This window comes from Molothrus aeneus, unplaced genomic scaffold (assembly GCF_037042795.1).
Source record: "Molothrus aeneus isolate 106 unplaced genomic scaffold, BPBGC_Maene_1.0 scaffold_40, whole genome shotgun sequence".
Classification (NCBI taxonomy): Eukaryota; Metazoa; Chordata; class Aves; order Passeriformes; family Icteridae; genus Molothrus; species Molothrus aeneus.
Genome location: NW_027099068.1, coordinates 317,159 through 344,522, shown reverse-complemented (window position 1 = coordinate 344,522; position 27,364 = coordinate 317,159). Strand labels below are relative to the sequence as shown.

The 27,364-nt window shown below is 48.4% G+C and overlaps 2 protein-coding genes across 2 annotated transcripts in view; both read right to left on the bottom strand.

Moving 5' to 3' along the window:
- Positions 1–27,364, bottom strand: part of LOC136570838 (zinc finger protein 271-like) — a 430,233-nt gene that overhangs the window by 281,923 nt on the left and 120,946 nt on the right. The gene's annotated exons all lie outside the window — the stretch shown is intronic.
- LOC136570833 (TOG array regulator of axonemal microtubules protein 2-like) lies at positions 15,424–27,296 on the bottom strand. Its single transcript, XM_066571238.1, has 6 exons — positions 27,220–27,296; positions 21,048–21,153; positions 20,075–20,310; positions 18,406–18,554; positions 16,498–16,619; positions 15,424–15,534 (listed from the first exon to the last, which is right to left on the bottom strand). The coding sequence occupies exons 1-6, from the start codon at positions 27,294–27,296 to the stop codon at positions 15,424–15,426; spliced, it is 801 nt and encodes a 266-aa protein (XP_066427335.1).

The window sequence follows — 27,364 nt, the reverse complement described above, 5'->3', positions numbered from 1 at the left end:
GTTGGCGCAGCCGCTTTCCCCAGGATAAGCCCTCACATTTTAGTGGGGGCTGTCCAAAGGGCGACCGGGACCCTCCGAAGACTGAAGAGGCCGAAGAGCTCCCGGAGTAGTGGAGGCCAATTGAGGGGCTGAGCACCTGCCCAGCAGATTTTCATTGACCCAATGGGCAATGGCCCAAAGAGCAACTGTAAGTTATATATATATATATATATATATATATATATATATATATATGAGGGTCTTCTGTTTTTTCATTTTCCTTTTTCTGCTGGGTGTGGGAACAAAGTCTGAGGATGGGCAACAACCTTAGTCACCCTAAGCTGAGTCCTCCTCAAAGACACGACTATTCCAAGGTTGTGGGTGCCCTTGTTGATTGGAGAATTTGTTTTTCTAAGGGAAATTGGAAAGCTTTTGTTCATTTTCTTTCCAAATACTTTGTGAATGTTATGAGGGAATTGGTTTTATTGCTTGAGTTTTGGATGTGGTTGGGATCAAGTTATTTGGTTTACAAATGGAGGGAAATTTTAAAGTGGGGAAGTTTTATCCTCTTTTCCATTTATCCTCTTTTTCATTCTATTTATGATTCAGTTAAATAATTGGGGGAAAATTCAGGAAAAGTTTTTGGTCCCCAGTTCAAAACCACTTCCCCTTCTTCCTGTCCCCATGTACCCAAAACCCTTCCTCACCTGAGGGGCAGTGGGCTGGCAGTCGTTGTCACTTGGCCCAGGGTTGCTATTGATCCCCTGATGCCTCCCGATCCCCTCTCTCCCTTTGCCTGGACAGCAAAGCATCTGCTGCCCTGGACCTTCCCCTCATCCTCCCTCCTGTGCCCCTTTACCCACTTCCCCCTCCTGTCGATTCCCCACAAAACAGTGCCAGCAACGTATCCAGCCCCACCATTTTGTTGCCTCCATTTCCAAGTTTTCCTGCCCTTACACCCCAAAGTGGCCACCTCCCCACCTCTCCTCCTCCCTTTTCTGTGCCCTCCATTGCACTCGTCTCCCCCCTTCCCCCCATGTTGATGGGTGTAACCACACCAGGACCCCCCCCATTGGTCAGGAATCCCCTCCTCATCGTGGACCCCATTGCAGTTGTGTATAAACAGGGGAGAAGGACAACATCACCCAGCTCCTGGGACCCCATCCCCTGCAGGGACACCTCCTCAGCAGAATGTCCCCGGGTTGTCCAGAGCCGTGCCCCTGCCCCAGGTGGGGATGGCGTGCTGGCGGGGTGCCCTGCTGCTGCACAGACCTGCAGGGACAGCCCCTGCCAGTGCCCGTCACCAGCGGAGCACACTGCCCCTGGAGCAGGCAGGTTGGAGCTGGGAGACATCCTGCCCCGTTTGGGATTTCAGGAGGCAGCACCCACTCGGAGTCACAGGCCCATGGACATCAACACTGGTGAAGGAAAGATCTAATGTTAAAAACATCATCCAGGCAATGCTCTTTTGACAAGTTCTGCCCTGAGTTTTCCTTAAGAAGATCTGAAATGTTCAATGTCACCAGCAAAAGCTGCTGCAATGGCTGCAGGCCAGCAGAGCAGGGCTGTCAGCTGTAAAACAAGTGCTGGCACAAGCAGCAGCTCCCCCAGGGCAGCAAATCAAGAGCTGGGAAGGAGCTGATCTGAAGGCCAAACCTCCTTAGCTCCTTCTGAAAGAGCAGGAACAGTTCCTCATTCCAATGAGGTGGAATGCTGGGCACCACAGCTCCAGGTGAGGACTGGACACAAGTTTGCTCCCACTGAGTGCTGTGATGGGTTCTGCAGGAGCTCTGGGCTCCTGTGCTTGCCAGGCACAATGAGCAGAGAAGGAGCCAAGTGCACTGATGTGGGAAATGGATTTGTAGAAAGTTTTCAGGGCCTACTAGAAGGCCCACACAGTATGAATCTGTTTATAAACCTTGAGACAAGAAATGCTAACTTAAGAATGCCATGGAATAGGACAGATATTGTTGAGAGAGGAATGGAGCTGGAAAAAAGTTTCAAACGATGGCCTTGCAAATAAGACTTTGGAAAAATAGAGCTATGAAAGATGCATTGTAGTGGGACCCACAAGGGGTGGTTTTAAATAATTGGCTTTAAGGCATCTACAACATGCTGTGGCAAAAGGCTGATAGACCAAGAAACACTTATAATGTATTGTAATTAGGAAATAGTCGGCTTCTGATTGTGATGGCGTGAGTTATAACATCTGTATTGTCTCACCCTTCTCATGAGACTGAAAATGGAATACAAGTTTTTAAAACACCTCTCAGTGTCCCCATCTCCAGGTCAAGAAAAGAGTATTATCCAACACACTGACACACCTTTGCCTCGAGCACAACCCAGCCTGGACCAAACACACTGAAAGGTTTCCCCTTTGGGCCATGACTCGAAACGTCAGGTCTGCTGTTTGACAACTCAGGTTGGTTTGGTGTCAAGGAGTTTCCCTCAGAAATACTGGATTTGTCTTCCTCTGTGCCTTCCCCTCAGCAGCCTTGGGGATGCTCCTGTGTGAAGCCATCTGTCTCACACAGTTTGAGACAACTTAAAACAGGATATTGTGCAATAAGTCATCTCCTCTAAAGTGTTCCAACAATCCCTTTCCAGCAATAAGAAATTGTTACTAATAGATGAAAGTGGGAAAAACCCCAGCAGTTTATTAACAAACAGAATCCCCCCATGACACGCGTTACAAGAAGGCGCCGGGTTCTCTCTCGGCAAGAACAGGAGCTGTCACGGAGCAGTTCCAGCAGCTGATGGAAGCTCAGTGGCTCATCCGGCGTCGACTTTCTCCCATGGCAGAGCTCCATGGAACGGTCAGGGCAGGGGAAGCAGCTGGGCTGGAGCCCCTCGCTGTCTTTTCTCCCCGGCGTGGCTCAGCTCACAGACTCTCGGGCTGGGAGCGGGGCCGCTCCGCTTCTGCCGGCACCATGTCCCTGGGCTTGGACAAACAGTTTTCTGCCAGGAGAGCCCTGCACACTGCTCCACAGATCTCCCAGAAAGGCCCAAACCAACTCCAAACACTCTGTCTGCAGCAGCTTTTCACAAAGGCCTGCAGAAATCCAGGACAGCTGCAAGTGAGTGTCGCAAGGCTCTTGTCTTGTTCCTGACAGCAGAATTCTTGATGATCTGATGCAATTTTATTCAGATGTAACAAGAGAGCTGAGATATTTTGTTAAAATATTTCATGAAGAGTAACAAGCCTTGGGAGCATGAGGTACAGGACTGACGTGCGAAAGCATGAGCATATCCTCCAAAGTGGCCAGTTTAATTGTCCATTTTATTACTCTTGTATTTACTCCACACTAATATGGAAAACCAAGCTTTTCTTGGAGGCAAAACAGGCATGGGATACACTACAGTCCCTCACAGGCTCACCAGGGCTGGCAGTGACAAAGCAGGCAGTCTGCTTCATTGTGAACCACTACAGAGCTACATCCCAATCTGGTTTAAGTAGCATGGTATTATTAAGAGCTCCTTTTCTGCATGAGATAGAAAAAGGAGATCCCAAATGATCTTCATGCAAGCATGCAGTCAAGAACTGGTCCTGCTATGCTAATGAAGCGTTTGCTTTGGCAATTACACTCTTCCCATTCATCTTTGGATGCAGACACTTCAGGTTCTCCCCTACACCCCTGCAAGGCTGGCAGTCGCTGGTTCCCATTTCCTGTTCTTCCCTAGAGATGGTGCAGTGGCTGCTTTGAGACAAAAAGCCCTGAGATCTGGACAGCTTGAAGGAGCATGAAATGCTAATTAAGTGCTCATATTGGTAATACCCAGGTCTGCACTGCCCAGTGCTCTGAAGCAGCAGCAGCAGCAGGACCATGCATCATTCCTGCTGGTGGATGTTCATGTTTCTGGTGTGCAAGAGCAATAGCTTTGAGGAGGAACAAAAATGCCCCTCTTCAAACAGTGGGTGTGCAAGGAGATGTGAAGTTTCACAGCCTTTTCTAGGATATTTCAGAATGATCTAAGAGAATATTGTGGCATGGAGTAGGTCCCTAATTTTGTCTCCAGAGAAATCCCCAAAGGGCACATTCACTCTGCTGCTGATGGCAACCCCATAAGCTCATGGACCCGTTTTCCCTGCAACATGCCACCCTGCCTGGGCTTTACTAGGCCAGGACTAGACCCAGAGCAAAGCAAACACATGCAGCCAGGGGACATTGTGTGTCATCAGAAGCTGGCAACCATGAGGACTTTGCTGTCAAAAGGTTACAGTTTGCACTGGGCCCAGAAGTGTTTTTCCCTAAGGCAAAGCACATTGAAACGTGAAGTTTAAAAGCTTCAAATGATTATGAAAGGAAACTGCAGAATAATTTCTGGAAGGGCAGCATTGTCAATGACTATGCAGCCCACCAAGAGCTGGAGCTGAATCCAGAATTACTTCTTCCAGGTGTGCAGGAATTCATTACACCGGCAAGCACTGGTCCATGGGAACAAATGATCCCCAGGCTCTGGGCTGAATGGCACCCAGGCTGCAGTACAGATTGGAGGAACCCTTGTCACTTGTTATTGGCCTCCCAGTGCACTCATCCTTCTGCAAACAAGGTGCAAACCACACAGCTGGACTGCTGTCCTGGGTAAATATACATACAGGTGACTCTGCCAAAGCCATGCATCATTTCCCAGGGAAAGACATGACCTCTTCTTACCTATGGAATTGTGATTGAAGACACCTGTGAGCCAGATCTGTGGGAGATTGCAAAGGAGCAAAGCTTTGGCATTTGGGCACACTTCTCTTGGTTTCTTTGCTCAGGCCTTTGGTGAGCCCAGAACACACCTAGGTAGAAAACCTTTGACTAGACAGGATCTTTTGGATCCATTGTCCCCCAAACAGGTCAACAGGTGACCCTGTTGTAATGCCAAGTAACAAAGAGCAGCACAAATGACACAAAGAAAACATGGCCAAAGAGGAAGAGGAGAGGCCCAATGAGGAAAGGATGTGGTGAGACACTGGCACATTGAGTGAGCTGCACTCCCATAATCTCTCGGCTAGCAGGTCCTGGTCTCACATACTCCTTTTGGTTTATTTAAATTTTATTTATTTATTTACTTTTTTTTCATCATCAAAAGAAAATATATACAATTAAAAATATGTCATCAAATTTTAAAGACAGAATCAAAACACATTAATTCAAAACTACATCTAAAGATCAGAACATATGTACAGCTTTAACTATGAAGCCTAAGGCATCAATCCTGTTCTACAAACACTCTTCATACAGGTGGCAGCTTCTTCCTGAGCTTGGAGGAAAGAGAGCTCTTCTGGACGGGAGGCGAGGACTTTGTGGGTGAGGGAACATTGGAAGTGTCCCAAGAAAACTTCTCGGTAAGAGGGTAACCAGTCAGGCCTGCAAAAGGGACACACAAAATGTAACAGAGGCCACCATGCAAACCTAAAGCAGCTGCAGCTCCATATTTCATGGGACACATTTCCTAGAAATGTCTAAACAGCTGCACAGGGAAACATGCTCCTGCTGGCAGACACTTGAGGCAGGCCAGGGCAAAACCCTGAGCCACTTGCCCAGAGCTAGCACAGGCACAGCCTGGCCTCTGGGCTGCCCTGGGACAGCAGGGAGCCCAGAGCCCTGTGCTCTCCAGGAATGGCTCAGCTGCACATGCACCCTCCTGCTCCTCTGCCTGCCCCACAGCTCAGCAGCCCTGCAGCTCCAGGGGCACTGGCAGCAGCACAGCTCCTTGCAGGGGCACATGCAGGGCACAGCTGTTCCCTGGCAATGTGCACAGCCTCTCTGCGCTGCCACAAGACCCTTCCTCCCAACAGAGACTGGCCCAGCTCCCCCCTCACCTCTGTGTGAGGCTGAGCCATGGTTCCCTTCACCTTGTCCTCCATCTGGAGCTGCTCCAGGCCCCCATGCCATGACCAGGAAGGGCAATGGAGAGAGCAGGGGCAGATGCAAACCCTTCCTTTGGATTTGGTCATTTTTGGCACAGCTAAAAAGGCAAATCCAGAGGTGTCCAACTCAGCGCTTCCTCAGCTTTCTGGAGAACATCTCGCCCTCACCAGCCCAGCATTTTGGAGAGGTTTTCCCGCACGTGTGGAGGCTTGCTGGCAGCACATTTCTTCAGCTGGGTGCCCATCACCTTGTAGAGGGCAGAGGCAAGCTTGGTGGCCACGGTGCGGACATTGGCGCTCCGCACGGGCAGCGCCTTGTTCTCCAGGAAGGACCAGAGCACGGGCAGGGCGTCGCGCTGGACGACTGCAGGGCTCCTGGCATGGACCCACTGCACAAGCACTGCCGGGACAGAGACACAGCTCCTTAGCCACAACCTCAATGCAAACAAGGATCTACCTCTGCTTTTGCTTCTGGCAAGCCTCTCTGGCCAAGATCAGCAAAACAGCACACAGAGCCCCTTGATCCAGAAACGGGCAAAGCAGCTGATCATCCTGGAAACAGAACCACCAACCCCTCAGGACTAATTGCTCCAACCAGAGCCTTGTCCCTGTGGCAGACTTCCTACCTTTACTAAATTATTTCACAATCTCTTTCTGCATGAACAATGAATGAAATGTCCAACTGCCATCTATTTCCATTAAGAAGTTTTCTAAACCCACACTGAAGATTTGGAACTGCACCACAGAGAGGAAATGGAGAGATTTCTAATAAAAGGGAAGATTCCATTTTTGTACCTTTGATGTCAAGTGCCAAGTGTCTAATCTGGCTCTTCCCTGTGTTCAGTGGCACACAGCAAAGGGCAGGATTAGAACACACCTTAAACTCCAGCCCACCAGAGATGGCTGCTGCCTGACAGCTGGATTAGAAACATCAGGGACCAGCTGGTGTCTTTGGCAGAATGCTTTTGGGGCTTCCTACAAAGAGCTGTTTCAAACCTCAGGGTGTCTTAGAGAATTACCCAGACCCCATTGCTGTGGCATTTGGGCATCTCCACATTTTAATGCCACTTCCCCTCCCAATGTTAATGGCATTTTTTCTTATAATGTCCACTGAAATAGGGGCATAGAGAAAGAAAAATGCTACACAGGGGACTGAAATGTAACCAAAACACGAGTGTTTTCTCATATTGTCTCTGAAATCTCTCTGCCCATTTTCTGAACTGAACTGTATCAAACACAGACAAAAAGTTAACACCAACAGGCTTCTTGCATGGCAGATTTGGCTGAGAGATCAAAACCTGAAATGCTCTGGAGACCATTCTTATTTTCTGATCAGACAAAATGTTATCTGGCAGCCATTTAATATTCTGCAGTGGAAGAGACTTCATTTTCTCGATGCTGTTAATCCACCAGCAGTCATCAACATTGAAAGAGCTCCTGCAAGTACCCAAAACCAATTCTGCTAAGCAGGAAAGGGTTATGGTACCCATTTTAAAATGGGAATTCATTTGAGTTTAAATGCAATTAAAGACATCAGTGACTACTGAACGTGAGGAACAGCTGTCTGTTCCTACTAAATCTCAGAGAGGACATCTGCTTTTCCTAAAGTAGTCCTAATTTATGGTTAATTGCTTTATTTGAAAAAGAGATCAAAAGAACTGCTAAACTAAATTCCCTATTGCTGGAGATCTACTTTATTCAAATGCTCTTTAAAGGGCCTTTGACGTTCCCAATTGCTGAACGTGCCCTTTTGAGATTCCTAATGAAGACACAAAGTGTATTAAACCTTGCATTCAAAGATGCTGGCATCATTAGCAGTGGATTTAGCCCCAGGTAAAGCAAGGCTATCAATCATCTTCTCTTCTATATATTGAGATTATCCTTTTTCCATTCCTTGGCTATTGCTGACATAGCAAGCTCCTCTGAGGAATCAATTATCAGCTGCATTTGTAGCATTTTGGACAGCGCTGGCACAGGCAGACACTGTTTGCACACCCTGAAAGGCTCAGTCCAAGGCCACTCGGACAGCACAGGCAGGGAGCCTCAGCCCTCTGCTTCTGTCCCTGTGCCCCAGAGGCTGCCTTGCACTAAACCCGTGCCTCTGATGCCTCTGTTGAGTTTTGACCTAAGCTGTGACCCCCAGGCTCTGCACGGTTCAGCCTCAAAACTTTCCAAGAGAAAAACAAGAATTCCGTGAGGACAAAACAAACTGATGCCCGGAAAGAGCATTTGCCACCATTTCCCCTCAAAGATCACAGATGTCCCTGAGCTTCCCAGAGAGGAGCCAGCTGGGGTATTTGTAGCCCCTCCCTTTGCTGGAGGTGGTTCTGAGATGCCCCAGTGAGAGCTCAGCCCGAGGCCGAGCGCTGCCCCCATCTCAGATGCTGCCCAGCTCTGCAGCAGCCAGGGCAAACCTGCCAAATCCACCTGCCTGGGCTATTGGGCAGCAGGGACAAGCTCAGCACCTCCTGATGTGGAGGAGCTGCTCTGCTGTCTGTTCACAGGCATTCCCTGTCAATACTCCCTGGGCAGAGCTCTTGGCTTAGAAGGGGAGGCCATACCTGTGATACGCTCGGTGACATCCAGCAGAGCTTGGCCACTCAGGTGATTCCATTGGTAGCTGAACTCTTTCAGCAGTGACACTTGGTCTACAAGGGAAACACATGGTTCTGCTCACTTTTCTCAGGTCATAGGAGAAAGGATAGTGGGGAGGCAAAGGGCAGGGCCAACCCCATTTTATAAAATCAAGTACATTTCTGCTGGGTTTTGAGTCCTTTTCTTCATTCCTTCCAGCCTCCTTGGCAGGGTTTTAAATTCCAAAAGAAAAGCTCTCCTTTCACATTTGTAAATGCAAACTTGTCTGCTGTAGCAGGAGCTGTGTTAAAACATTTCACATCAGGGACCTCAAGAGTTCAGTCACATGGAAGCAGTGAAAAGGTTTTGCATCCCAGAGCAAAAAGGAAGAAGCCCATACTTGGGTCACAGAAAGGCACTGAGTCAGGCAGTTCCTGAGTTCACAGAGCAACTGGGGAGGAGAAAGTGCAAACTCCCCTTGAAGACCTGCCTCTTCAACACTCCTTTTTCCAGGCATATTTCCCCAGTGCAGCATTCTCATTCTGTGCAGATGACATAAATCTGTGTGGCAGAGGAATTTAGAGCAGCCCTTGCCTATGTAGTTAATTGCTGTGGCCATCTTGCCCCATGCAAAACAACATGTGGAACAAGGCATCATTGACAGCTGGGTTTATACCCATTTGTTCTAAAGAAATGAACTTGGTAAATCATAAGTTCCCCTTTGAAAATAGAAGACAAAGAAGAAAAGTGGAAAATAGGCAGCTGATGCCTCTAATGTAGAGCCTTGCAGGTGGCTGCTCTGCAGAAGCTCTGATGGGTCAGTGTCCCTTCATGCCAACAGCAAAGCTGTTCATTTGGGAAGTCAGACAGGGCCTAAGCAAACTCCAAAACCCCCTTTGCCTCTGAACTGCAGCAAAGCTGTAGCCCAGGACTTGCTCTTCAGACAAGCAGCACAGAGCCAAGGGCTCCTGGGACTGTTGGGAAATGCTGATCACATTCCAGCCTGTTGGGGATGGTGCATAAGGACTGCAGCTGCACAGCTTCTGGTGGGTGTCAGCTGGAGTGTTCCACAGACAAGAGCAGCTGTCAAGGCACTCAGCGCTCTCTTGTGCAGGAGAGACAGAGACGAAGTTGAGGAGAGTCCCTGCCAGGGCTCAGCCTTACCCAAATGAGCAATGGATTCTTCCAGTGCTTTCACAGCTGCCCCACGAACCCTGGCATCCTTTGAATTCAGGTTCTTTGTTATTCCTTCCACCAAACCAATGATCACCGGGTTCAGGGCATCTTTCAGGGCTCCTGTGATTTCAGCCAGCACGCCCAGCGCCCTCTGCTTCACTTTCTTGTAGCTGTCAGATATTCTCAGGACAAAATAATCAAAAATCTGTGAAGAGAACAAGCAACGTGAAAGCTGGATTCAAATGTCCTTGTTTGAAGAGTGGCTGTAGCAGTCAGCAATGTCAAAGATGAAAGTGATCCTTTCTCTCAGGCCAGCACTCGCTTGCACAATTTCACTGTTTTCCTGTGGGCCACTCACTGGAATGGTGGCCCAACCTCATGCTGGTTGAAAGATTTTCTTCTGTTCTTAGGAGGTTTGGCTGGGGACAGAATAGTTCCTATGGCATTTCTCTCCATCTCTAAATCATTAAATCAATTCCATTTATTAATGCTAAAGACTACCTTTGCTTTGAATGGAAGCAGATGTTTACAATGCCCAGTTTTCTATACAGTTGCCTCAAGTACTGAGGGCAGTTATGACTTTGCCAAAACTATGGCTGGAGGAGATAGAAGTTTTCTTTTGTTTGTCTCAGAGCCTGTGTCTGGAGAAGAGCAGGGCTCTGATCAACTCTTCCAGGATCCAGACCATTTCTCTAAGTAACAGGTGGACTTCTGAAATGTCATGTGCTGTACAGCTCTCATAAGAGCAGGTTCAGTCCCTTGACAGCCTCATTGTCAGGCACCTTTTCCTGGAAAAAGGGAAGAAGCAGCTACTGGGAGGAGAAGGCAGAGATGAGTCCTTCGCTGTTTTCCTCCTTTTCCAAAGAGAAAAAAAGACTCCCAAGAAGGGTGAGCATTGTCTTTACCAAGAGGAATAGGAACAAGGATGGAAATGAGTAGCCAGAGCTGTGCCTGTGTAAGACAAGATGGAGTTCATAGAAATGTTGTTTTTGAAAAAACAACTGGGTCTAAACCAACCCAGCCTGATACTTCTCTTCCCTATGCAAACCCATTTTTGGTCTAGAGAACAATTGCCATTTTTTCAGGGGCTGGATTCCCTTCACTTCACCCAACTGGGAGTAGGAGAGAGCAGCAGTTACACCAGCAGAAAATTCTGCCATCATCTGATGAACAGCATCAATAGGCACCTGCCAGACAAATACAGCTGGACTGAAATAACTTGTCCTGAAGCCTGGATCTGAATTACATTTGTCTGGGTAAGAGGGACCAGCATGTCCCAAACAGCCAGGACAGAGTGCCAAGACACACTGAATTAACTTTGCTGCTACAGGCTTAGGAAAGGAGCTAAAGGAAAGGAGCAGTGAAGATACCCTACATACTTGGACAATGTTAGTGGAGATGAGATGGGGGTTTGTTCTGCACAGGTCTTGGAGGAGTTCCACTCCTTCCATCCTTGTCTGAAACCCCTTGGCTTCCAGGAGATGGTAAAGCTTCTGGAGCAGCTCCGTTTCTTCCACAGCTGGAGGTGATGTGACCTGGGCTTTTGCATGGTGTAGGAGGTGGCCATCAGAGAGAGATTTCACCCTGGAAAATAAAACCAAATGAGGACCTGGTGGTGATAATTATCATAGCATGGCATCCCTGTCGAGGAAATAATTAGCATTGGCTCCATGATTCCAGAAGGCTGAGGCTGATCAATCACTTTATTGTACTGTACTATACTATACTGTACTATACTATACTATACTATACTGAAACTCATCACCCTTACAGACAGTCAGATACAGACAGACCAGATTGGTCAATTGAATCCAAAACACCATCACCAGTGTGCAGTCTCCCCATATTCGTCTCGCGAGGGCGCTTTATACTATCAACTTTTTAAATTGTTCGTATGAGAACCTGAACCCGCCCATAGTGCGACACTTCGGGCGACACGAGCAGCTGCAGCTCAGGGCCAGGCCTCCTGTCCTCATTAAGGATCTGGAGACCTGGAAAACGGAAGGGCCTTTCGACCTCGTGACTTGGGGAAGGGGATACGCTTGTGTGTCCACCCCCTCAGGTCCGAGGTGGATCCCAGCCAAATGGGTCAAGCCCTTCCGCCCTGGGAAGACTCCAGGGGCAGAAAACGTGGGGCAGGTCACCGAGGCGTGTTGGCGGCGGCGGCGGAAACCCTAAGGGGATGGGGGCCACCATTAACCTGTATCCCCCCCTGCCTTGGGCAGAACCATGTTTAAGTTTTTTCTTACGTTTCTCCCTCTTGTTCGTTTTAGTTACTTTCATATCCACATGGACCTGGCCCATCATTTCATCATCCTGACAGTCATCCTCATGTGGTCAACCATACCGTCAGCAGACCCTTGGATCATCCCCCAGCCGAAGGCCAACGTGTGGCGAACCCTCGCGAACGCCCTCGGCCAAGAGCACATTTGTCTCAACCTGGCATCAGCAGAGGACCCCATGTCGACCTGCCTCGTGGGGATCCCTCTCCCTCCCATTCAAATTCCCTATCCTATTGGCCCTCCCCTTATTGCTTTAGCTGCCAAACCCATCCCCTCGTCAGTTGACCCCAGGTTCGTGTGGAGGGACGCAATTAAGAACTTAGCTCCCATGAGCACCGAACCGTCCCAACTTGAGTTGCTCGGCTCCGCCAACGCCTCCTTTTGTTTTCAGTTTGTTTATTCTCCCTCCCCCGGGGACAAACGGTTTGAACACATGAGGCAGTTCAAAGAGGAATACACTGCCAGCTTGTGGTGCAATTCAACCTTTCACATCTATTACCCATCCACCTACGCTGGGCAGCCGCTGTCTCTACCCCGGGGGATCTTTTTCATTTGCGGGGACCGAGCATGGGCAGGCATCCCCTCTCGCCTGGTCGGAGGCCCTTGTACCATTGGGCGGCTGACGCTGCTTACACCCAACAACATGCAAATTCAAGATTGGAAAGCAAAAAGAGCGCAATCTAATTCGACCCGTACTAAAAGAGATCTCAAAGATCTCGACCCAGATTGCGACTCTGAAATTATTCATTGGTCCAAACCCAAAAGTGTGGCTGTCACCCTGTTTTTGCCATGGGTGTCCATCGCCAAGTCTCTGGGTGAATTGGCCCACCTAGAGTGTTGGGTTGCGAAGCAAGCCAATTTAACGTCAGCTACGCTGTCGGACCTCCTAGCAGACGAGGAAACTACGAGGAAGGCGACCCTCCAAAATAGGGCAGCAATCGATTTCTTGCTGCTCTTACATAACCATCACTGTGAGGAATTTGAGGGCCTCTGCTGCATGAACCTGACATCACGGGCCGAGGACGCGAGGGTATCCATCGCCAAGATGAGAGGCCTAGTGCAGGGTATTAAGCACCAAACATCGGACTGGCTGGGGGACCTGTTCCAAAGATGGGGACTGTTGGGCTGGGCGGGCTCCATCCTAAAAACTGTTTTTACTATCCTTTTAGTTTTATTTGTCGTTTTGATAGCCTGCTCTATTGTCTGGGGGCTGGTAAAGAGACTCATTGCACAAACCATCAGTGCCCCTGAAATCCGCCACGTGGAAGTCCAAGGACAGATGGACAAAGACTGGGACTCCGCTTCCTCGGAGCATTCTAGTTCTCAGGACTTCTGCCCAGACCCCTGTGATGTAGAGCAGACCCAGACCTCGGTTTAGTTGTCGTTCTTTTTCTTTTTAAACAAAAAAGGGGGAGATGTTGTGGTTTGTTCGATGTTTGTTCAGTTTTCCCCCGTTGATGTATTAGTGGTTCTGCCCAAGTTCCAGTTCTTGTCAATTACAGTGCCCCTCCCACGTTTCCATGGTTCCCCCAATGTATCTTGTTTGTTTCCCTCCCCTGGCCGCCTGCCTGTCACCCGGCACCCCTGCCTCTTTTTCCAGAAGCTTCTGGCCGGGGTGTTGGGTGATTGGTTCAGGGGCCAAGGCCCCACCCGCAACCATCTCCTGTTGGCTGTTTATGGTTGTCAGTCTTCGATGTATCTTTTATACCCCTCTTCTGATTTGTTATTCCCAGCCCCGCCCTTTCCCTATAAAACCTGAGGCTTTTCCCTGCCTCAGGGCTCAGACTTCAGCTCCCCGACCCATCACTACCCCTTCCAATAAAACCTTCTTCCCCACGAAGCTCTGAGTCGCCCTTTCTCCCACGCCTGCAGCTTTGGAGTATTTTCACCTGCGACCGACTGCCCTCAAGCTTAACATCGCTTGGGCACAGGGCCCGGATTTCGAGTCTGGGCAGTGCCCGATTGGCTGGAGGCCGGCTGGACTTCTCTCCTAGCCTGGGCATTCACTCATTTTCTGGCCGCTGCTCCACCAGTGGCCAATTAAGAAATTACCCTTTGGTAAACAAATCTCCATAACACATTCCACATGTTCACAACAAGAGGTGCAGCAAGTGCAGATAAGAATTGTTTCTCATTCTTTTCTCTGATCTTCTCACAGCCTTCCCCAGGACAATGCCTGGGAAAGTTGTGCCTGCTCCTCTCTATGGAGAGAGCTGCAGCCACAGACAATACCTTCAGTTAATTGTGAGCAAAACATCTTGAGCAGCTTTCCCAATTATGTGATTTCAAGCTGGAAAATCATGAGGCTCTGAAGAACAACATGGACCTCATGACAATCATTATGGCAGACAATCTGCAAGTGACATTCTCAGCACTGCTCACTCAGGAAAACCAAGGATGAGATGCATCTGATCTATCTTCAGATGGCTGCCAGGGCACACAGGTCACATTGCTTTGTGGAGAAAGAGAGACACTACTTCCAAGTTTAAATGCCTCCTCATATGGGAGGTGTGTGTCTTATAATAAGGAAACTCATCACTCTGGAGAAGTGTCTCTACAACCAGGCATGACAATCTGGAAAAGCAGCTCAGATGCATCTGAACAGGTAAACAGGACCATATTTGAAGGATTCAGAAAATCAGTAACAGAGATAAAAACAGAAGCCTGACATGCCAGAACTACACTCACATTTCATTTGCTTCCCTAGAGACTAGATGCACAGCTTAACAACCCCACTGGGAACAATTCTCCTGATCAACCTGTCTCTTCCATGAGCACAGGAAGATGCTAGCTGTGCTACTGAGGCATGTGGCCACTTTCCTGCCACTGCTGAGCAGGACAGAGCTAAACAAATCCCCTCTGCTATCAGAGGAGAACAGGTACAAGTAGCTCTGCTAGTGGCATGAAGAGACAGCAAGGAGCAAATTCCTGTCTTAAATGCTGATTGCAGCACAGGGAGAAATACACCAAACATGCTGTCCATCAAGCAAGTTACATGAAGGACAGGAATATCAAGACAAAAAGTCCACATTCAGACACCTGTTGACTGAAGTTGTTCAGAAATTGCCTTGCTCCTTACTACTCAAACTTGGTACTGTTTGAGGGTAAGAAAACCATGATTCAGCCAGGCCAAACCACATGGATGAGAACTGCATCTTTGTGGAATGGCATCTTGCTTCTAGACTGAGATTTCTCATCAAAACACCCATCTGAAAAAGACTCCACTCAGATGGAAAAAAAGCCCTGGTTGAATTTACTTGTCCCAAGTCAGGCAGCAGAAACTTGGCCCTCTCCCAGCCTCCACAACACTGCCCTTGCCACTGCACTGCATCGTCTGAGCTGCAACCAATGGGTGTCTTTTTGTCTCTCCATTTTTGTGGAAACCCCTCCAGAGAAGTTGTGTTCAGCACAATGCAGAAGTAGACATTTTTTATCCTAGAGCATTTGTAGGGAAAGGAAACAATCTGTGGCACTGGTCATGTCTTCCAGGAAGATTTTCCTGAGGAAGAGACATGTAAAGCTTGTCATGTGCTTTGTCTCATCTGACAAAAGTGCTCAGTACCGTTTGCTAGAAGACAATGTGGCCTGGGGCTTCTTTGAGCCATCGTTCCTCTCCTTCACCAGCTCCTTGACAGATGGGCCTTCAGCCTTCTGGTTTGCCATGCCCTACAAAGACATAGCAAAAAACCCCATCCATCTTTAGAATATAAAACAGGAAATTTCCTGTTGAAAACACAAGTTAGAACCAGGATCACTGCTACCAAGGCCTAGGGAAACATTTCCTAACTTACAGATGGAAACAGAGCAGAGATTGAGTGATGCCAACTCTTTGTTTTCAACAGCCCAAGGCAGGTTATGGGTGCTACCAGACTGAGCAGCAGTCTAAAATCCCAAATTCCTTCGTCTTGAACATAAATGGGAATAATGCAAACTGGCAGGCAATGAGTGTTTGTGAAGGAAGCAGCAGAACAAACTGGACTCTTTGGGGGTTGGCCCATTGTGTTGGAAGTTGATTTGGTTCAACACTCACTCTCCCTGTGCCTGCACAAAGGCAGGCTCCCTTCTGTAATGTTGATAAAAAAATAAAATCCCCCCCATCAAACAAACAAAGGATTTTCCACTGGATGCTGCTGAATTCACCAAGCTTCTTCCAGCTCCACAGGGCTTGACAGCAGGGCAGCATTCCCAAAAGACAGACAGTCATTGTAGTAACTAGGATTGACTTGGACATCTTTTGTAAATTTGGAAATTTTCTTGGCACTACTACTTCCAGTGTCCTTTGCAAAGACTCTGTTATCTTCAGAAGCACAATTCTCACTTAATTGCTTTACAGGGGGCAGAGTAGGGAAAGCATGGTGGGGGTTACTCTTAAATGTAAACCCATTTTCTCCTCTTTCCCTTCCCTCTTTGTGACCAATATTGAAAATATTCAAAACCCCACTTTTTCCCTAATAATATCAGTTCCTTTGTGGCCTGCTGATGAACAGGCTGAGGATCAACAGCTCATTCCCAGGAGCAAAAGGATTCAGCAGAAGAGGAATGAGCTAAAGACAGATTGGGTATGTTTGATCTCATATTAGCAGTGGCAATACTTGCACAAAGGAGACATTTCTCCTGCCAAGCACTTACTTCCTTCTTAATTCTTGTCAGAATATCTTCCAGGTCACGGGGGGAAAGAGATTGTTCCAGAAGCATTTTAAATTGTTGATGAGTGAGCAACATCTTCACCATCTCCTGTCCATAATTCCTAAGGAAGGAAGGAAGGAAGGAAATAAAAAAAAAGTGAACAAACACAGGAAGAGTGTTAACAGAAGAGGCTGATACCTTAAACTCATCAGGTGCAATCCCTGCATGAGAAGGCATTACCTACTCAGCAAAGAGGGAGATTTACCTCACTTGACACTGCACAGTGCTGCCAGCTGAACACAAGAGGCAGGAGGAGAATGTGGGGCAACAGAAAAATACCATTTCACTCTGAAACTGGGGGTGTGCTTCTGTGGCATCAAAGGATCCCAGGGAACAAGCAAAACACATCTGCTTTGTTGTCAGAGCCTATTAGCAGTGTCTTGCTGCCATTGCACAATAATTTGCCTTTCTTTAACTGGCAGGGAAGCCAGGACAAAACACCTCATGCATCCTCCTGATTATTCTATACTATGTGTATGCACAAGGGCAGTGAGTTGCTCTGGTGTTCTTGGCAGCTATTCATGGGAATTTCATCACCAAAGGAAGGGGATTTTGCTGGTTTGGGTTGATTTTGCCACTAGGAAACCACAGCTTTCTTCAAGAAGAAATGTGGAGCTCACTGAGCCACTGATAACAGCATTCTAGAAATCTGCAGAACAAGTTTAGAAAGACTGAATATGTTGGCTAAAGACCCCTGAAATATTTCTAGGAAAGTCTGAAGTTAATGAGAAATGGATGTTTGGGATCCTTCAGTGATGAACATTAGCCAACACTTTGGCTTTGTGTTGTGCACCTAAGGCCAAACAAGACTGTTGGACTGGCTGATCTGAGCTCTTTTGATCTCAGTAAAGAATCCTTCAAGCCACAGGAAAAAGTTGGCAATGCTCCTTTTTGCTGGCCAACCTCAGGTTTCCCAGTACAGCCATTTGCCCAGGCAGCCCAGAGCAGTGGTCACAGCACCAAGGCTGACAGAGCTCAAGAAGTGTTTGGACAATGCTCTCAAGCACATGGAGTGACTCTTGGGGTCACTGCACATGGCCAGGGGATGGACTCCATGACCCTGATGGGTCCCTTCCAACTCAGCATATTCCATGATTCTGTGACCTTTATTCACACTGTGAGGTAACTTCATATTCCCTTTAATTTCCATTCTTGTGTGGTTTCACCTTTAGAGCCAGACAGAAAGGGTTTTCCTGTTTTAGGAGGTGAAATGAAGATCATTACCTTGTGTCCTTGTGTCGGGTTCGGCTGTCTGTCTCTGCCCCGACACGGGTAGTGTGGTTCTTGGGTGGCACGCGTTTTAAAGGACGAGTCTGGACTCTTCAGCTTTTCGATCTTCAGGTTGTTTATTATTTCTTATCTACAAAATTTTCTGTCTGCTCAACAGAGGTCTGATCTGCAAGCAGTCACAGGCACTCTCTGACCACCCACGGGGCGGTCATGTCTTTTTATACTAATATCTACGTACATAATATTTACCTTTATTTCCCAATGCTTTTCACCCATGTTAGCAAGTGCACCTTCACCATAAACCAATCCCCAACTGCCAACATCACCACAAGAGATGGAGGACAAGAAGAAGAAAGAAGGACGAGACACGCCCTGATCCCTCCATCTTGTCTCCATAACCCCCCTGTACCAAAAACCTTAAAGTCTATATTTCACCCTCTAAATGTGTCCCTTTTACACCTTTTACTCTAAAGTGATTCTCTTGTCCTCAAACTCTTGTTATTTCTGTGGATGGATCAAAATCAAGCCACCAAGCACTTCTGGCAACATTCCAGGATTTTCGAGACCCCCAAGGGTTCTCCTGGCATCTCCGGACATCAGGAACGATGTGCTGAGATCCCACATCCTTGTGACAGTCCTGAGCAAGCTTCCCTGCCACGTGTGCCAGCCTCTCAGCCCTGGCTGTGCCTGCGAGCTTGGTGACTCCAATTCTCTGCATCAGGGACAGGAGGAGTTGGGCCGCACACTGCCGCACCGGGGCGTGGCCCCTGCTGGGGAGGAGAGAGCAAACCCTGGGCCACAGGGACCAGGAGCAGCAGCAGCACAGGCCTTGGCCACAGCCTGCTCCCTGCCCTTGCTGGGGGAAGGAGCCTGGGCTCTCCCTGCACCTTCAGACACCTGCAGAAGGTTCTGTCCTCAGGTAAACACAAAGTTAGCATTGTACACAAGGCCTGCCTGCACGGAAGAGGGAGGAATTCAGTCTCCCTGCACTGTCTGATACTCAATTTCTTTCACAGTATTTACTCGGAGAAAGATTAAAGAAATAGATGACATATGAATAATTTAGAGATTAAGGACAATTGATGCTGACCCATCAGAGGGCACCCAGTACACAGAGCTGCAGCAGGATTGAGGCTCTTTCCACCCATTTATCCTCAAATCTGCAGAACTTTGGAAAACAACAAATGCAGGGAAAACACCTTGTGGGCTGTGAAGTTGCAGAATATCCAGCAATGCAGCCTGTTTCTTCTGTGGGGCTTGGCAATGGATCCATCTGAATGTTTTACCCAATTCCAAAGCTGAGGAAAGGGTGGCAGGCAGTTTAGCCAGGTTGTCCTGTTCTAGAGAGTGTCTCTTGGGAACTATCAGGCCCAGCACCAACATTTAAGGCAGCATTTGCTTCAATTGTCCCATGGCAGTCAGCCTGTGAAGGTGCCTGTAAAGTGATTCATCATCTCAAGGCTAACATGAAACATCAGTTTGAATAGAAAGTAGAGCTCTAAGGCCAGGACAGTCATACAAGGCTCCTTTGGCAGGAGCTGCACCTGCTGTGCAGGCTGGGCCACACCCAGCAGATTGTCCCCCATGTGCTCCACGCCCCAGCAAGGACCCTCCTCATTTCTCAAGTTAATGGCATCATGAGGAGACATGGTTTTCCCAGGGCCTCTGTGGTTAGTGCTGTGAAATACCAAACACTGCTCACAGCTGCAATTGCAATTGTCCCTCTTCCCACAAAAGCACAAGGCTCTATCCTTGGCCTTTGCAGGCACTTTTGCTTCCCCACTGATCACCACATCTAGGAAAATCTGACAGGCTGGGAGAACTCCAGGAAGCAGCAGGAAGCTGAGTCAGAGGAGCTTTAGTTTGGATATCAGGAAAAAGGGTTTTTCACCCAGAGTGGTTGGGCACTGGAACAGGCTCCCCAGGGCAGTGGTCACAGCACCAAGCCTGACAGGGTTGAAGAAGCATTTGGACAACAATCTCAGGCACTTGGTGTGACCCTTGGGCTGTTCTGGGCAAGGCCAGGAGCTGGACTCGATGGTCCTGATGGGCCCCTTCCAACTCCCCATATTCTACAGTTCTGTGATTCTGAGAACTAATAGGCTGCAGGAGGGCAGAAATAGGTGACAAGAGGAAAGAAGTGAGGGTGGTCGGAGAATCAAGTCACTGAGTCCACACAAGATGCAGGATACAGGACCCTTCCCTCCCACCATTCCCATTCTCTGTCTCATCCCTTCTCCCTCCCACGCACACGAAGGTGAAGAACATCACTAAAAGAAGAAGAACCTACTTGACTCCCATGTCCATGAGAGCAGTCATTGCTCGTGCAGGAGTCACATTCTCCACCATGATCCCCAGGGTCTGACTGGCTGCTTTCTGAACAAATTCTGGGGAGTTGGACACCATCTGGAGAAGGACCCGAGCAACCTCATCCACCTCAGAGTCCATGTCCTTCTTCAAGGTCACAAAGAGCTCTCCCAGAGTGACAATGGCAGAGTAGGACACCTTGGAACGGAGGTTGGTCACCTGGGGAAATCATGAGGGGAAACATAAGAATCACCTTGGAAAGAAAACCAGTTGCCTTCAACAGAAGTCCCAGGAAATGACAACACATCCCACTGTGTCCAGAGGAACATACAAGTACAGGGAGAGCAGGAGAGCACAAGCACAGAAAGGCACTTACTCTGGCACCAATTTCTGGCCTCAGACCTGCTCACTGCAGGCCTAAAATAAAAATTTCATTAAGTGTTCTACTTGACCCTTCTAAAATGTCCACAGCTTTGATTTTAGGCCCTTTTACTGGAAAATTAAAGCAAGAGCTGCTTTCAGATCATAAAGGCACAAGTGATAAAGATAAAAGAGTCAGGTGCTCCTGTTCAAAAAAGCAACACCAGCAGTTGAAGCACTCAGCCAGGAAACAGAAAACACAGGCTCAGGTCTACAGACTCATTTGCAGTGTTGAATTACAACTTGGGCAGAGATTGGGACTCTGGCAAATAACAGCATTAGTGTCTCAGTTTCTGCATTTGCACATTGCATTATAAAGGCACCACACTCAAAGATGAGTGTCAGATACCTGACCTACCAGTAAATACAGCTGCATGTGCCCACAGATCCTGCAGATAGCTGGGAGACATTGGAAATCTCAGGTCTAAAACCAGAAATGAAGGCAGACCCTGAGCACACATGGAGATGAACAAGCTCATCCCTACTCTACACACTGTGTATGAAGTGTGGGGGACAATTCAGAGCAATGTTCTCACCTCGCTGGTAAGTGCCAAGCAAACCTCACAAAGTCTACAAAGCAGGACCTCTGAATGGGACCCAGCCAGGTGTTGGATGCTGAAGAGTCCCTTCTCCTTCAGCTCCCTGAAAGGCAGAAGATTGATTTTTCTCTCCACCAAGGCAGCAGCCTCTGAAATGACCAAGCTGGCAGCTCAGTTGAACAATGGGAGGAGCTTTTCAAGGAGTATTTAATGAAATCGTGGAACGCATTGCCCCAGGATGCTGTGGCTGTCAAAAGCATTCACAAACCCAAGAGGCAAAGAGAGGGGTTTCAGAGAGGCCATTTAAGAAGACAGCCTTTCTGAAATCTCTGGCCCATGAGGCCCCTCTGTCACTGCTTCCTAGAAGCTGTGAGACCGGGCCATGCTGCTGTTTCTTGTCACCTCCCTGTACCTGTCCCTGAGACACAGTGCCACCGGGCTGTTATTGGGGCATTTTCCTTCTTTGTCAGCCCCAGCAGGCATTCAGCAGGGAGAGTCTGCACTGCCACTCTGGAGCTGAGTTTCTACTCTACAATCTCGGCCTCTCTGTCACCCCCTCCACTCCACCTCACACATTCCCCAAAAAAGCAGCAGGATGTCTGCTGGGACCGCCTCAGCTTGCAGGAAGGCCAAGTGGGTCCTGGCCTCTCCTGACCCACAGCACAGCTTTCTTTCATCCCAGGATGGAAATATAAAAACTGTATTATCACATCACACAGAGGGCCAGGAGCTTTTTATTTTGGCTGCAAGTGTCCACAGGCATTGGGGAAGAGGAGAAAAAGAGTGTTTTGCAGCAAGCAACCTGGCTACTCAGGCAGGATGATAGGAAAAGTGTCTGGAAGGTGCTTTTTAGGACTCTGGTTGTTCTGCTGAAGCCTCTGACAGAGCCGATGGGCAGATCCCAGAGCTGTGGAGAGTTCCTGGGAAATTTGTCCTTGGATATGTCTACGAATGCTCTCCCAGCCATGAACTGCCATCTGTGTCCTGTCCATATGTCACTGCCTTGACTGTTGAGTGTCTGAGGTGCCTCTTGAGGCTGCTATGGACCTCCTTCACCAAGGAATGGATTGTGATACAACATCCCTTTCTGCTTATGTTTGGGCACTGACAGAGCCTGGACCCCTCTGGCTAGGCTTGGGCTCTCGCCAAGCAAGATTGCAAATGAGAGCAGCTCATGGTCCTCAGCTCCTCCCTCCTGCTGTGACAGACAGACATGGCCATGGGGACAGAATGGAGCTGCCCCATCTGCCAGGTCACTAAGAAGGATGTGAATTTTTCTCTGCCCTGTCACCACCAGTTCTGCCTGGGCTGCATCCTGCAGTGGGCAAAGAGAAATCCAGCGTGCCCACTCTGCAGAAGAATGATAGAAGCTGTCAGGTTTTCTGAGTCGGATGAACAGGACTACATACAATTTGCCATCAGCTCCCCCAAACAATTGCTAGAGTCCAGCAGGGAGAGAGCCTGGCCACCTTGCTGAAAACAGCCCCCAAGACCCTGAGATGGCTGCTCCATCTTCCCCACGGGGAGCACTGTCCCCAGCTGATCAGGGGCCTGCAGGACCAGAGCCTGTGGATGGCCTCCTGCCCAAGGTGTGGGCCGAATTTTTCAAATAACAATGTCATCTACTGGACCAAAGGTGGCCCTGGCTGCACCAGAAGCTGGAGGGAATATGCCAGCACCAGAGATGGCTGGTTAAAGAATTCATAGAGCAGCATCCTGCACGCCCTCTGTGCCTATGATCAAGTTGCCAAAATCTTGGTGCCAGTACTGCAGCTTCTCCTCTGTAGCAATCTGAATTGCTGCTAGCATAGTCCAGGGTAAAGAAGCAAAAAGGACCTTTGCATCATCTCCACAGATGTTTTATTCAGCTGTGCAGGGAGATGTTCAGGTCCCAGCACCCACACACAGAGGGTCTCACTTTGTCTCCACAGGGGCCTGGGGCTGACCCTGATCTCAGGGCAGTACAAAGATAAGGGGGCCAATCAGGGAATAGGGAAGGTGTGGCTCAGGAACACAGGAGCAGACACAGGAACAGGGGAAGGAGCCAATGGGCTCTAACAGCTTTTTGAGGGAAGCTTCTCGTGTCTCTCTAGACCAGGGAATGCCCCCCCAGGGTCTTCACAATTCCCCGTGTTTTATATTATTAGGAAAGCTTCTCTGAAGGATCAACTGGATCAACACAAAATGACAAAAACAATCAAAAGCACTCATAAGACAATTGTTCAAAATGCAAACAATTCTGAGTTCCCAATGTGCCAACAGATTTCTTGGAGTGTCTTAGATCTGGCAGGAGGGATGCAGGGTTTTCTTAGCACAGTTTATCAGGAAACTGAGTCATTCATACTGAACCTCTGGTCCATGGCCTCCTCACTGTCATTGTGCAGCAAGGAGGCCCAGAGGCTGCTGTGCTCTGGTCCTGCCAGGGATGAGAGCAGCGGCTCTGTGGCCAGCGCCAGCTCCAGCTCCAGCAGCTCACAAGAGGAGGCTCCTTCCAGAAGCTCTGTTGGCTCCAGTGTGGCAGACCAACAGAGCACACTGGAAGCCACCCTCCATTGCAGCCACCCCCCAGCTGCGCCCATCATCCCTGCAGAGCAGGACCTGCCCCAGAGGACCCGCGGCAGGAGCTCAGGACAGTGGCAGGTCCCTCTGCCCAGGGCAGAGTCACAGAACCTCTGCTCCTGGCTGGCACAGGGGCTGCTTACCCTGGTGTCCCACGGAGAGGAGGGATCCTGGGCCCCAAACTCTGCCCAGCCCTGCAAAAGGCCACCTTGCCAGCAGTGCTAGCAGTGCTAGCGAGGTTCCTGCAGCCATTCAGTCAAATAAGAGGAAACAAATGTCTCTTTATCTGACACAGTCTCTGCACACAGCTTTCTCCCCCTCCTCCTGGTGCCTTTCCCTGACTCCAGGAAGAGCTGCAGGAAATGCTGTGTGAGCCATAATAATGGAAGAGTTACTGATAAAAACACTGGGGTGATGCTTTCAGAGGAGTCATGAATGGAAGATTGACCAACCTTCCAGCCAATGGTATGCCAAAAGTTTCCATTCTTTAAATAATTGACTGCAATAAATTAGTAAAGAGAAAGATACGGAAACAAATTAAATCTCCCACAGCTGCTGGCTTTCCTCAGGCTCCATGGCCTATGTATTGCTAGACTTACTTCACTTAGGCAGAATATTAACTGCCCTGACTTGTTGGAGACTGACCACAAGGTCTCATCTGTGGTGAGCAGTCACTAAAATTAGCTCAGCAGAGGCATCTTCAGCTGTCCAAGTGTAGCAGAAATACATATTCTCTGCTTCATGACTGTGTGGCAACAGCTGCTGGTGTGGATTCGTCAGCGTTGCTTCATGGATTGCTCCTGGGAAGGAACTGTGTGCACAGGCACAGAATGATGGCTTTGATCCCCTCTAATTACTCCAATCGGATGATGGCCAGAACTTTTAGGCAAAAAGCATCATGACAGAATAATTTACAATATTCTCCAAACTACTCCTGTGGTTTTGATTTTCTTACTGATTAGGTTCAGTGTCTGGCCTCAAGAAATCAGTCCAGAAATAACAGGCAAACTTCAGCTTGCAAGTTAGAGTGCAAGTCCTTAATCTGCCATTTTTGCAGTATCTACAAACAACTTTTCAACATATTTGCAAAAAGAATCTCTTAGTTCTTGCTATGCCTATCCAGAACCTGACTCTCTCCTTGTTTCATTTTGATTTGAGATCCAAGCATGATTTTTTTCTGGACAGGGAAGTAAGAACCAGCTGCAAATACAGACTACAAGTGTGAATCTATACTGCAGGAACTGAGCTGTAGCTTGGAATTAAAGGCAAGAAGTGATGCCATGGTAAATGTGAACATTTAGTGCTGACACAGGAGCCTTCTGCAATGCTCCACCAACCCATGGTTCACCTTGCTACAAACTCTGATGTTACAAAGAGTGTTGAAGAGCTGACAATAAGTAAAAAAAAAATAGCCAGAATGTTAATTTTTGTTATTATGGTGAACAATGACTATCTAATAATTCAGATCTCATAGAAGTGAGTATTCAGATTTCCACTTAGTACATGCTGGCAATTTTAATTTGAAATCAACAGGTTTATCCAAATCAAGTTATCCATAGGAATTAATTTGCTCTATGATCTAAATAAAAATGCCTCATTGTCTGGTAAATGTAGTAGAATTTTGCAAAGTCAACAGTCCACAGATTTTCATTTCTTGTTTAGTGGCTATTCTGCAGGAAAGCTTTTACAGACTAATCAGTTTGTATGTAATTAAAATGCCAGTACATTTCATCTAGCCATTTTGGTATTAGAACAAAACCATATGACTGCACAGCCTTTTAAAAAATATTTTAAAATAAATTTTCAAATCAACAGTCTGAGTAGGACTCAGAATAAAAACTCTACCAAACTTCAACTCCATTGGAAGATTCCCTTGTCACCCTGTGAATCAACTCTACATTCAGAAGATTAAAAGTCCCAATTATGGTGGTATTTTTTGGTATGGTTAGGAATTGGGGAAGGGTCTTCTTCCTTCTCAACTCCATGCTGCAGTGCCTTTGGGATGTGGCCTGCTGGCCATTGTTTGTGCAGCCCTGGTATTTCTACATGAGGCAGAAAGTGCAATTGCATTTCCAGCCAAAAGCCCATGAGGAGTGGGGCAGCCGGAGCTGTGCCAGACACAGGCCAGCAGCTGTGCCGCGAGAGGGTTTTGGTTCCTGCCCGGTGCAGCTGGTGCATCTCTTCCGTGACTGCCTCCCCTTCCCAGGTGCCCGGGGATAGTAGGTGCAGGGTTCTGCAAGGGCTGTGGAACAGGGTGGGGATGTCTGCTGGCAACAGAGTGCAGCGGAGAGCAAACAGTCCAGGATGTTCCTGGAGTGTGTGACAGAGAACTTCTGACACAGCTGGTGACTGAGCCGGTGAGGGAAGGCACTGCTGGACCTGCTGTTTGTGAAGAGAGAAGGGCTGGTGGGTGACAGGAGGGTTGGAGGCGGCCTTGGGCTCAGTGCTCACAAAATGCTTGTGTTTGATTCCCAGAGAAGGAACAAGAGACGTTGGGGAAGTGTTTACCAGCAACAAATTGTGAATTTGTTAAGCTTTAACAGGTGGTGCTGAGTCATACCTTCCCTCAACCCAGTGGTTAATGTGTGCAAGTGGATATCTTAGCCTTGAGAATAAAGACAGTGGGCCTACTGAGGAGGTAGCTGCAATGCATTCAAGGAGAAGAAGGATCTTAACCATGGAAGGAGAATTTGAGGAATGGGATGTTCACCACATGACCACCAGAGACCCTCAAGAGACCCCTACTCTAAATGTCAGTAATTTTGGGGAAGTGATTTAAACATGTCAAATACTTTGTGAGAATGTTTAGCCTGTGAGTTTGAGCAAAGAAATGAATAAAAGTAATGAAAGGAATGTCTTAGTTCCATGGATACACACACGTGGGTGTGCATGTTTCAGGGAAGCGATTCCCCACGCACCCAGCACTGAAATAAAGTAATGCCTCTTTTCTCACACTGAGCTGGCAGTGTGGATCGGGCCCTGCTCGGTAACTTTCATTTTGGTCATTTCTATTGAAGCATAAAGAATGGTTGAAATGAGATCTTTTCCAGCTGTTTCCATCTTGTTTACCTTTTGGGGGACCAAGGTTCTGTGCTGCAGGTGAGCTGGGTGTGTGCAGAGCAGTGCAGCCCCAGAAACCCCTTGGTTTGCCCAAAGGTTGCCATGCCTTGCTCCCAGGTGTGCCCAGCTCTGGCAGGAGAAGGAGCCCGCAGCGCAGTGGGCACCGTGCCCTGCCCAGCCGGGGCTCTCTGGCACAGAGCAGCATCAGCGCCAGCGCCGTTCAACTGCTCCTGCCTTGGCTTCCCTGGGACACAGGAGCCTCTGGAAATCAGCACCGCCAGCCGCGTTCCCAGCTTGGAGCAGCTGCTGCTGGCGGGCAGATGCTGCCAGGTCCACTGCTGCCAAAGGGGAAGAAAGGCAGAGCAGAGAAAGAGATGTACATACACAGCAGCCCTGGGAACATCCAATAAACATGCAGATATATGGGGTGATTTGTTAGGAATTACTTCAGCTGCTATGCCAATAGTGCTTTCTCTCCTGGTTCTGTACAATGCTTTGGGCCATTTTCTTGGTCTGGTTTCCTTTGCTTGGGTCCCATCTGAATGCTCACTTGGGGTACAGGCTGTAGGTGCTTGGGGCACTCTTGGAGTTCCTCTTGGATCCCTTGAACAACAGGGTTTGGCCCATGGGGGGAGTTTGTGCTGCTTTGTGTCAGAGGAGAACTTCCAAGGCCATTTTGTGTTTGCTGTAGGGAA

Excerpts from the sequence above, each read along its gene's own strand:
- LOC136570833 (XM_066571238.1), bottom strand. The coding sequence starts at position 27,296 with ATGGGCCAAACCCTGTTGTTCAAGGGATCCAAGAGGAACTCCAAGAGT. Across the intron at positions 16,620-18,405 it reads TCAGGACTGTCACAAGGATG|TTAGGAATTATGGACAGGAG; the intron begins TGGGATCTCAGC and ends TTCCTTCCTTCC. Across the intron at positions 15,535-16,497 it reads TGACAAGAATTAAGAAGGAA|GGCATGGCAAACCAGAAGGC; the intron begins GTAAGTGCTTGG and ends ATGTCTTTGTAG.